The 11,790-nt window shown below is 45.0% G+C and overlaps 1 protein-coding gene across 1 annotated transcript in view; it reads right to left on the bottom strand.

The window, feature by feature from the left end:
* nrg2b (neuregulin 2b) overlaps positions 1-11,790 on the bottom strand; it is a 68,648-nt gene that overhangs the window by 8,936 nt on the left and 47,922 nt on the right. Inside the window, exons 4-6 of the mRNA XM_048262858.1 lie at positions 6,544-6,664; positions 3,711-3,769; positions 435-458 (exon numbers count right to left, since the gene is read on the bottom strand). Of these exons, the coding sequence (XP_048118815.1) occupies positions 435-458; positions 3,711-3,769; positions 6,544-6,664 (204 nt within the window). The remainder of the gene's footprint in view (positions 1-434; positions 459-3,710; positions 3,770-6,543; positions 6,665-11,790) is intronic.

Genomic DNA, 11,790 nt, shown 5'->3' with positions numbered 1-11,790 from the left:
CATTACTTATCCAAAAAGCTCTGGTATTAGCAGCTAGTAATAACGGTCTTTAGCGCTAGCATTCAGCTCTTAACCAGCACAGTCTACACCCAGATACCAAGACTCTGGAACAGATCTGAAGCTGATCAGGACCACATCTGCTCAAGAGTTAGCAGCTACCTGGGCAATTTGTAGCATCAATTATCAATTACTTACAACTTACTTACAGGCTTAAACTAGGCATTTCCAGCAGTTTTATTAGTTTATAGCTGTCTATTGCTAGCATTAGCGGATATAAGCAGAAACTTCAGGCATTGGGAAAAAAGTTTCTTGACTTGCCTATATTGTGCCTTTCGTTTATGTTACAACTAGTAAGCTTAATACTGTGAGTGACTTAAAGGAAACTTCTTGTTTTAATGTTGCAAATAAAAATGAAAAGAATAATTGATCCATACCCATAAATTCAATTCCGAGATGCTCTGCCAACGCAGAAAGTTGAAATTTGAAAAAAAAGTAAAGAAAGGAAAAAGGAAAATAACAGTGTCAGGTGCAGGAAGTCTTGGGTCAGGTACTGCATATGTGAGATGGCATTAGTGCTGCATGTTTAACTGGGTGGACATTGTAGTCAAGGCAGTTCCATTAACAGACAGACAATGCAGACACAGGCAACTCCATATCCCCTACAAATCACAAACAAACAAGGAAACAAACAAACAAACAAACAGAAAGAGGAGAGGAAGGAAAAGAAAAGAGAGGCGGAGGAAGAGGAGGAGGGCAAGCGGGAGCGAGGAGGGGGAGGTGCATGCGGACACAACACACACACACACACAGCCTCTCCACTTACTGCCATATTTACTAGAGCGCACTTCTGTGGTTCACGATGAAAATGGACGAGTGACGGCAACACCAACACACAGAACAAACAAAAAAAACAAAGACAACAGATGAGAAAAAAAGCACAACAAAAGACAACACACAGCACAGTAAAAGAATGCAGACACAACAGACAGGTGGATGTTCTAGACAATGAACACGTTGGACAGAAAGGCGGTTCCTCTCCGAATTTGCCTCACGTCTCCCATAATCTTCTGGTGTCTCTTCTTGGGAGGGTGGTGGTGGGAGGGGGGTTGGGTGCTCATGACCCCTGATACATTCCACCATCCGTCTTTACGCTAAGAGACATGCGTTGGCCTGGGCTGATTTCCTTCATTTCTGTTTCATCATGCCGGCAGCCTTTTCCTGCTCCTGACCCTTCACTACCGAAGGTCAAGGTCAGCAGAGGTCATGCAACATGCTCAGGATTTACCATCCATCATCGCTAATGCTAACATGCCCAGGATTTACCATCCATCATCGCTAATGCTAACATGCCCAGGATTTACCATTCATCATGGCTAATGCTAACACTCTATAAAGGACACACAAATTAGGCAACGTTTAGCATTCACAGCACCATAGCCAACCATCAGGTCTCATTTCTCAGGAGTGTAGCATACACATAAAGCACTCTGTATTACCCAGACAGCACACATGAATCTGCCCGATGTCGGTTTCAGATCAGCATGGAATCCTCCCATATAATAATGTCTCAGGGGTATCGGCCTGAAGTCGCTTCCATGTATGTTGGTTTTTGATCGTTCCCACTACCCAAAGCAGATCCCGCTCTATCTGTTCTTTTTTTTTTGCGTGTGTAGCAGGCTGCCAGGCACGTCAGATCAGCCTCCTGGAGCAGCGATTTTCAGGTTGGTAAATTCACTCATGTAATTGTCAGAAAGTAGGCATTATGTCAATTATATGTTTATATATTTGCCTGCTAAGCTAAGCCATAACTTGGTGTACATTACTTTATAAAGAGCTGTTTTGGGGTAATTACAACTTTGTTGTGAACTAATTCACGTTAGCTAGTTGAGCTAACACTGGAACATATTTTAAACCTAGCTAGCGGCTATGGCGAAATGTTAACACTACAGCATCCATGATTACCGGTACAAGGACAGCAATATGCTTGGGTGTAAGAATAGCTATTAGAATATTTATTATTTGACCGTGAGACTTAACCCAGGAAAGGCTGTCGTTTTTGTATGGAGAGGAGTGGAAGTAGGCTATTAGCTAACATTACTGTCTTGGCTGAGCTAACCTGCTGGTCGTGTCATAACGCCTTTGCACAGAGGAAATGCACAGATATATGCACCAGCCGAAGTTCCCAAAGCAAATGAAGGCTACGTTTCAGTCCCAACTTTCTCTAGTCACTCCAAGAGTTCGTGTTTTGGCCAGCGTTAGCGCACTAGCCAAATAAACGCCATTAGCTCGCCTCTGCTGAGGTAACGCTATTGAATTTGAAATCTATTTCTCCGAGCTCGGTCTGTGGTTCTCTGCATCTATGAAAATTCATTAACAGCAATCGGTAAGGGTAGATTTAAAAGATGAAAGTGTTGCGATGAATTAACTGTTGTTTTTGTCTCTTGCAGGAGAAGAACCTGATTTTGGGGGAAAATTTTCTAACAGCATTTTTCATCATTCAGGCTTTTTTAAACATTCAATAAAATGAAATGAAAATATTTCTGGCATCTTTCTTGTGTCTTTATAGATCTAATTCATTTATAGCCTAGTGTAAAATGTGTAATCTCAAGTTCCGACCTAAATAAATAAATAAAGGTTGTAGAAGCTGGGGTGGGCATAGCTTTGATGAGTCGTTGAAACATTGGCTCACTGTCATTTTCGATGATTTGCCGACATCCCGGCGATGTCTTGCCAATGAGCAAACGCTTCCTAGGCGATGTCTTCTAGACTGTAACGGCATTCATCGGCCCGACAATCGGTAAGATTTATGTGTACCGTCTGGGTAGATATACATTATAGATATACGTTCATATCATAGATATACGTTCATATCATTCGAGAACGTGAATGAGTGTAAACGTGTGTGTGTGTGTGAGTGAGTAAGTGTGTGGGTGTGTGAATTGTGAAAGAAAAGAATGAATCTGAGGAAGAGGAGCTGTAAAGAGGCATTGGTAACATGCTTCACATGCTCCTGGATGGTCCCAGTTGGGGGCTGCAGAGGGAAATGGATCAGGTCTTCATCTGGTGGGGATCAGGGAACGAAAAAGGGCCAGTCCAATATGACGCCAACTGCTGTCTTCACACAAGCAGCACAAACCCCTTCAACACCACAATATCATCTACGTACAATGGACTGTTACTACAATTAAAGTTAGAAATTGGTCCAAGTATAGCTAATTATGCTAGTACTAGTGTTTTGACAACAAAATTCATACTGAACATTTATCAACATTGTTGAACTATGACGACTTTGACTATCATTGCTGGAATGTTATCACTAAAACCTACTTCTTCACTCACTATAGTTACACAACTAGCACAGTTGAAGCATGATTAGACCAGGTGATTAGGGTACAGATGAAATTAAATAAGGTTTTGACCTGTGACCCAAGGTAACACTGCAATGACCTTGCTGAGCATGACTTTTCTGACTTTTTGACCTCTAAGGCTCATAACTAGTAGTGCAAGTGGATAAAACAGAAGAGGAGGAAAGGAGAGGATGGTGAGGGAGGAGTGGACACATATACACACACATACAAACATACACACACACACACACACACACACACACAGATACACACATGCAGACATGTCTCCATCATGCAGGTCCCCTGACTGGTAGTAGACAGACTGACAGACAGACAGACAGACAGAAGTAGAGATGGACATACTGTAGAAATCGGCCATGACGGACTGTTGACAGCGATCACCAGTATAGTCATTTGGACACCTGATGGGCAGAACAGAACAACAAGAGGGAGAGAGGGAGAGGGACAAGGGAGGAGGGAGAGAAGAGAGGGAACACATAAGGAGGAGAGAGAAGAAGAGGGAGAGAGAGTGGAAAGGAGAGAGAGAGAGAGAGAGAGAGAGATAGAGAGAAAGAGGACCAGAGAAATCACGGAATTAGAAACAGCAGAGCCCCCACAGCTTAACCCCATGCACCACACAGACAAGAGCAGACAGCCGCCATGTTGTTTGAGGGCTTGTTTTTTGGGGGGTGACCTGAGGGGGCGCCAGAGACTCAGGGCATACTTAAAAAAGGTTTGGGCACAGAGGAATGCAAGTGTTCCATCTGCAGACAGCGGCGCCCGGAGAGTCCAGAGGAACATCTGGGGAGGAGAGCAGGAGGTGGGGGAGGAAGGACACAGTGGAACAGGTTACAGGAACAGGAAGTGAGCACACAGGAAATGACCTCATCAGAAAGTGGGCATCTCAGAAAGATGCCCTAGTGGTCCACCTGGAGTTGAGGGTGCTTTCGTCTCTGCACACTGAGAATGTGCTTCTCAGAAGCAGTAATAGGGGACACTCCACACAACACCACACCACTCCATCCTGCTCAACTGTGTGGGTATCTACATGTGTGCGTCCTTGATGTTAGCCTAGTGCGTGATCCAAGAGGGTCTCTTGAAAGAGTAAGGAGAGTTAGAGTTGGTGGAATTGGTGGATAGTATAGGATTGTAACAAATTGTGTGTCTCTGTGAATACGTGTGTGTGTGTGTGTGTGTGTGTGTGTGTGTGCATGTGCATGTATTTATGTGCGTAAGTGTATCCCTTTGATCTGGTTCTTACTAGCGGTGATGATGGTTGTTTTGTGGGTCTCTGGTGCACACAGCGGTGTGAAGGCTCTGTGCCTCTGTGTGTGTGTGTGTGTGTGTGTGTGTGTGTGTGTGTGTGTGTGTGTGTCTCTGGTGCCTGCAGCAGGCGTGGGCTTGGCTGAATGAAATGTGAGAGTGTCTGATGACTTGGTTCAAGTGGGTGTGAGATACTTAGACAGTCTGAGTGGTAAGTAGTAAGGTGTGTGTGTGTGTGTGTGTGTGTGTGTGCGTGTGTTTGTGTGTGTGTGTGTGTGTGTGTGTGTGTGTGAGAGAGAGAGAGTGTGTGGTGTGTGTGTGTGTGTGAGAGAGTTTGCGGTGTGTGTGTGTGTGTGAGTATCACCCAAAGTGGCCACTTCATATAGGATCTCCCACAGTTTAATGTCGAGGTGAACAAGACGTACAGGTTTCATTATGCGCACACACCAGCACACACACACACACACACACACACACACACACATACACACACACACACACAAAATTAATATCATTGGTAAGGTTGTCAAAGTTAATGGGGGCTTCATACTTGTAGAGGACACCTGCCAGCTTAATCAGAGATCCTTATGGGATAGAACAGCCCTCTCTGACAAGCCATAACATTCATCTTCATATATGTGTGTGTGTGTGAGAGAGGGTGAGGGAGTGGCCACTTATGTGTGTGTGTGTATCTAGGCTGCTGTAATTGATACGTATTGTCTGTATTTGTGTGTGTGAGTTTATGTGTGTGTGTGTGTGTGTGTGTGTGGGTGTGTGGATGCGTGCGTGCGTGTGTGTGAGAGTGTTTGTCATGGTTTCACGTTAATCTCTCCCCATGCCAGATATTATCATTGCAAGTGATATATCAAGACCTCGATCTCCGTTTGTATGACCTCTACTACTCTCACTCTGTATGTATGTAAGTGTGTGTGTGTGTGTGTGTGTGTGTGTGTGTGTGTGTGTGTGTGTGCCTTTACATGTGTGTACATATATGGTCCGATGTTTACTGGGCATGGACATCCCAGTTTGTGTGTCGATCTCTGTTTCATGTGTGGGGATGAGAGTCTTACTTGCATAGATTGGTAATCCTGTTGAAAATGATGATGAAATGGGATGAAGAGAGAGACCTGAACCCAGCGGTCAGGACCGGCCATATAACAGGCCGCCCAATAGGACCATTTAAAGGAGCAGTGCCTTAACCTTGTGAAAGGTTGTTGATATTCGAGCCAATTAAACAGGTCCCTCCCATCCATGCTGCTGAGGCATGATTGGAGGACGAGCGGCCCTGGATGCTGATTGGCTGGAATAGTGTTGACTGTTTCCCATTTACTGAGCCTGTACACAGTGGACAGACAGACAGACAGACAGACACACACACACACACACACACACACACACACACACAGTGTACAAACCATCTGGTAACACACATACTTTGTGCAGCATCTTGCTATCCCACCCCTGCCTTGCCCTAAGTCTTTTGTCAGCAGAGGGGGATGAGAACAGGTGTGTGTGGGAGGAAGGCACCTCAAGAAGCTTCACATACACACACACACACACACACACACACACACACACATGAACACAGCACACACACACCCACCCACACACACACACGCACACAAATAAACACAACACATACACACACATGCACACACACACACTCACACACACAAGCATGCACACACACACTGCACGCTTTACACAAACACGCACACACAAATACACTCACACACACACACAAACACACGCACGCACACTACACACACACACACACACACACAAACGCACGCACGCACACTACACGCACATACACAAACACAGCACATACACACACCCGCCCACACACACACACACAAACACACACACACACACACACACACACACACACACACACACACACACACACACACACACCGAGGACAGCACTTACTTGCAGGACAGCTGATTTATACCATGAATGACATAACAGTCGCCTCCGTTGACGCAGTAGGACTTCTCCGTCTCGTTGCACTGGCGCGTGTGGCTGGACGCGGGCGAGAGTGTGGTGGTCACTGAGGAGGAGAGATCAGCAGGGGGGGGGGGGGCTGTTACTTTCAAATGTAGAAACGAGAGAGAGACAGAGAGAGAGAGAGAGAGACTGTTTCCAGTTGTTTCACCAGAATGTGCATAGTCTTGTAGTTTTCTAATCAGCAACCAGCTTTTCACCACTATGGGATAACTGCTTCCCACTAACCATGTAGCAAGTAGGTAATAGCCTTTTTGGAAACCCCACTGACCATGAGGAAACAGTATCTGTGCTGTCCATGTGTTTACTTGTGTGCCGCTTTGACCAGCTGTACCACTGCCCCCACCATTATTGTTATTACACTGAGGAACAAGCTTCACTGCAACATAAGCACACTTAGCGCGTGTCCCCACTGGTCACTGATTGGCAGCTCAGAGGCGGAGCTTACCTTAATGAGAACTAGATTTCCAGACTGTGTATCGAACAAACGTAATGCAATAAATTAGATAAAGTAGAGTAATATATCTTATATACTGTAATATTATACTATGCATATGTGTAAGAATTGTTTTGCAGTGACAGTAAATTTGGTGAAAGAGCACAAAATCCTGAGAAAATCTTTGTTACTGTTATGTGTGTGTATTTCTCAGTTTGAGTCTGTATTTTTGTATGTGTGTGTGTGTGCGTGTGTCTGTGTGTGTGTGTGTGTGTGTTTGTGTATGTGTGTGAGCAAACAAGAGGGAGTGAGAGTGAGCGAGAAAAAAAAAACAGGAGAACAAAAAGCTTTTGTGATATTGAAAACAGGAGAATCCAAAGTGACAAGAAGCTATGGCAATGTTGACATCCACTCCAGTGGAAGAGCTGTTTTGATTCCAGTCTGCTGACAGAAGTGAGAACACACAGCTCCACTGAGCATCACAGCGCTGGGTACAAACTGTCTGGGTTTGGAGTGTAGTGGGCTAGTCAGCGCGCACACGCTACATAAACAAGGTCACAAGACAAGGCTCCGGAGATCCATCCCACGGAGAGAGATCGCACAGGTCACAGGTCACAGGTCACAGACAGCTATTCTAGGGATGGGATGCACTTTTTGCAATCACATGGGTGCCTTTTGTCCCTAAAATATGAAAGCTGAAGAAGATACACATGCACGCACACGCAAACACACACACACACACACACACACACACACACTGACAGAGAGGAGAAAACAACTGAGCAAGATAGGAGAGACAGAGAGAGAGAGAGAGAGAGACTGAAAGCATTAGATCAGCCAGAAGGGTATAGCTCATGGTGAAAACTCATATGATTGCTCAGAAATCCAACTGTTACTGATTTCAGGAGAGGCACAACACATCTGTTCATTTCTCAACGTGATACAGATCATTGCACAAGATTCAGCAAATAATCTTTCAAAAATGGACCCAACTGTTAATATGGTATTGCAATGCTATCGTCATCATATTCATTACATCATCATTTCCTGCCATTACATCATCACTTCCTTTGTGTCATCGCGTAAACCCCTTCCCAGGCTTGCTGATTGGGTGAGCAGAAAAAAGGACTTAGCTAATCAATATGTGACTGAGGACTTGCAGAGTATATTTTCCAGAGAAAGGCGCTCGATAGAGATACAGGCTGGCAGTACCAGACCAGGATTTGGTGTCATAGGTCATTAATTATCTCTGCTTAAGCAGCATGTAAAGTAGAGACTGTCTCGCACTTGGCTTAGAGCTTAAATTGTGTGTGTGTGTGTGTGTGTGTGTGTGTGTGTGTGTGTGTGTGTGTGTGTGTGTGTGAGAGAGAGAGGCATTGAGGGGGGAGAAAGAGAGACAGAGAGAAAGAGAGAGAGTATGTGTGTGTGTTGATATGGAAAACAGACCTATCAGGACCAGAACACCACCCACACACATACATACATACACACACACACACACACACACACACACACACACACACACACACACACACACACACACACACACACACACACACACACACACACACACACACACACACACACACATTCATCCTCTCTGATCAATGGACATGATGGTCCCTCTTTTTACTCTCATTCTCTCTCACATCATCTTTTCTCTCTCTCTGAAACTGAAATCTAAAGTTACTTTTCCAGCATATCTGTTTGGATGCAGTGTTGTCAATGCAACAGAGTAATCTAACAAGAGCGTTAAGGGAAAAAAAAAGGTGAATTGTGAAATTGTCACATTGTGTGTGTGTGTTCTCTCAGACAGAGTGTGTGTGTTCTCTCAGACAGACAGCACCCCATGAGAGGCTCAGTGACTCTGCGTCTGTGTCATGACCCCATCTCAACGGCCCGTCACCAGAACCGAGACCTGCGCTGGCTGATCAGGTGCGTGGTGCAATGCATAAGATCCTATGCAAACATTGTGTGAAATGTGAATACAACCACATTTTCAAGTTGGGAAGATTTGTGAAATGCAGACAGAAACAGAATGCTTTGATTTTCAAACCCTATATTTAACTGACAATAGTGCAACGACAACATATTAACTGTTAAAACAATTTTTAATTGTTCTTCTGGAAAATACATTATATGTTCATTTTGAATTTCATCCTCAAAACACATCTCAAAAAAGCTGGAACAGTTGTTTAGCACTGTGTGTGTGTGTGTTTGTGTGTGTGTGCGTGGAACAGATGCATGCATGTTTAGCACTATGTTACTTCACCGCTTCGTTTAACAACAGTTTGTAAATGTTTGGGAACTGAGGAGCCCAGTTGCTGGTGTTTTGAGAGTGAAATATTGTCCCATTCTTGCCGAATATATAGGATTTCTGCTGTTCAACAGTATGGTGTCTTCTTAATCCTATTTTTCATTCCATGATGCACCCAATGTGACAGGTCTGGGCTGTAGGCAGTTGAAGTATTCGATATCTTGTCTGTGTCCTTTTGGGCTTATACTGTAAGATCTGAAGATTATCACACTCTGTTTTTGTTTTTTACATTTTACACAGCGTTCCAACTTTTTTGGAAACAGGGTTGTATAAATAGCTATGTGTGTATAAAATGTTCTCTCTCTCTCTCTCTCTCACACACACACACACACACACACACAGAGAGGCTCTCGGTCCATGATTCATCCCCAGACCAGTGAGAGTGAGGCTGGGCCGGCGGCCGTAAGTCACCCGCCTTCCCTCCCCACATCAGCCCCAGTCCACTCAGAGCTGCTGCGATCAATAGAATTGAGCTGCGTACAGGTGCTCCCATTCAGAAGGCTTTCAGCCACACGTCAGGGCAAGAGGAACGTAGCCACAGCACTCAGTGCCCAGAAAAAGACACGTCGGGGGGAAGTACGGGGTAGATGGCAAGATGGTGAGAGAGAAAGAGAGAGGGGGGGAGAGAGAGAGAGACAGGGGGGGAGAGAGAGAGAGAGAGAGAGAGAAGGAGGAGAACAGAATTGTGCTTGGCTAAGCAAAAGCCACATTCCGCTGATTATGTTCATGTGGTGATCCCGCTATCCCACTACCCTGCTATCCCGCTCCACCGCTAAAGAGACCCCTCACTATGCCACCTGCACGTGTCTACGGAACCACACACACATGGCCTAATGCCACCCCAGTGTGTGCTTTCAGCTAGAATACCGGGATTCTGGAATCAACGGTGTAACGTTTAACATGACAACTAGCTTACTAACTAAAATCCATGTTTATGACTGTGTGCGTTGTGTGTGCGTGTGTGTGCGTGTCTTTGTGTGAATGTTTGTGTTCTCTGAGACAGAGAGAGAGTGTGTGTGTGTGTGTGTGTATGTGTGTGTGTGTGTTTGTGTGTAACCCAGTGAGTATCTTGTGTGTTTATGTGTGTGTTTGCAGATGTGTGGTGTGTGTGCGTATGTCTTTGTGTGAGTGTGTGTGTTCTCTCAGACAGACAGCACCCCATGAGAGGCTCAGTGACTCCGTCTGTGTCATGACCCCATCTCAACTGCCCGTCACCAGAACTGAGAGCTGCGCTGGCTGATCAGATTCACAAATTGTGTCTATCTGTGGATGTGAGTGTTTGTGTGGTGTGTGTTTGTGTGTGTGTGTGTGTGCGTGTGTGTGTGTGCATGCGTGTGTGCGTGTGATGGGAGGTGAAAGAGGGAGATCATATGCAAACATTACATACGCACAGTGCATGGTGCACTGCATGAGATAATATGCAAACTTATTACACGGCTCTTCATAATGCTGCAGAATGCTCCATTCACTTGAATGGGCCTTCCCAACGTTTCGTGGTCTGCTAATTCTCAATAACAGACCGTTGCTAAGTATAACAGACCGCTGTCAAGGAAAATGGGCTTTGTGCTTCTATTTCACGCCTTTCATATCACTACGCAAGGACTGGAACTTCATTCAAAAGTGAAAGCAGACGGTTGATCAGTTGTGTTCTAAAAAATGTTTGATTCAAGTTCAGCGTGTGCTGTTGTCGAACTATTTGTTTCTCACCAAAAGCCACGATGAAACGGTAACAAATAGGCTATAGCCTACACAAACACTCACAACACCATACTGTTGAACAGCAGAAATCCTAGGCTAAAGAGTCACATTGTGGGGAGTTTATTGTTTCGCTTTGGCAAGTAGCCGTGTAATAAGCGGGATAATGTATAGAACGCCGGTCAGGTCCCTTCAGGGTGGAACAAGAGCCCTCCGCTGCGCGTCGGGGTCCGGTTCGCCCTGTCGGGACTTATTTTCCCAATAATGACCGGCGTTCTATACATTATCCCTTACATTACGTACGCACAGTGCATGGTGCACTGCATGAGATCGTATGCAAACATTACATATGCACAGTGCGTGGTGCACTGCATGAGATCATATGCAAACATTACATACGTACTGTACAGTGCGTGGTGCATTGCATCTTTATGCTCTTGTGACATGTACACATGCATTTTATATTGCAGTGCACTGATCTTATTGATGTTCATTATTTGTGTGTGTTTGTGTGTGTGTGTGTGTGTGTGTCTGTGTATGCAGCTTTAGCTGATTGTACTGTATATGGGGGCTGTGTCGGCATTGCCGAAGCCCATAACCCAATGCACAGACTGCAGCATCTGCCAAAATGACACTGTTTGTCTTCATTAGCCACAAGATGAAACACACACACACACACCACACACACACACCACACACACACACACACACATACACACACACT

The sequence above is a fragment of the Alosa alosa genome, chromosome 14, assembly GCF_017589495.1.
Source record: "Alosa alosa isolate M-15738 ecotype Scorff River chromosome 14, AALO_Geno_1.1, whole genome shotgun sequence".
Taxonomy (NCBI): domain Eukaryota; kingdom Metazoa; phylum Chordata; class Actinopteri; order Clupeiformes; family Clupeidae; genus Alosa; species Alosa alosa.
The sequence above is the reverse complement of the archived record's forward strand: the minus strand, read 5'-3'. Positions and strand labels throughout refer to the sequence as shown.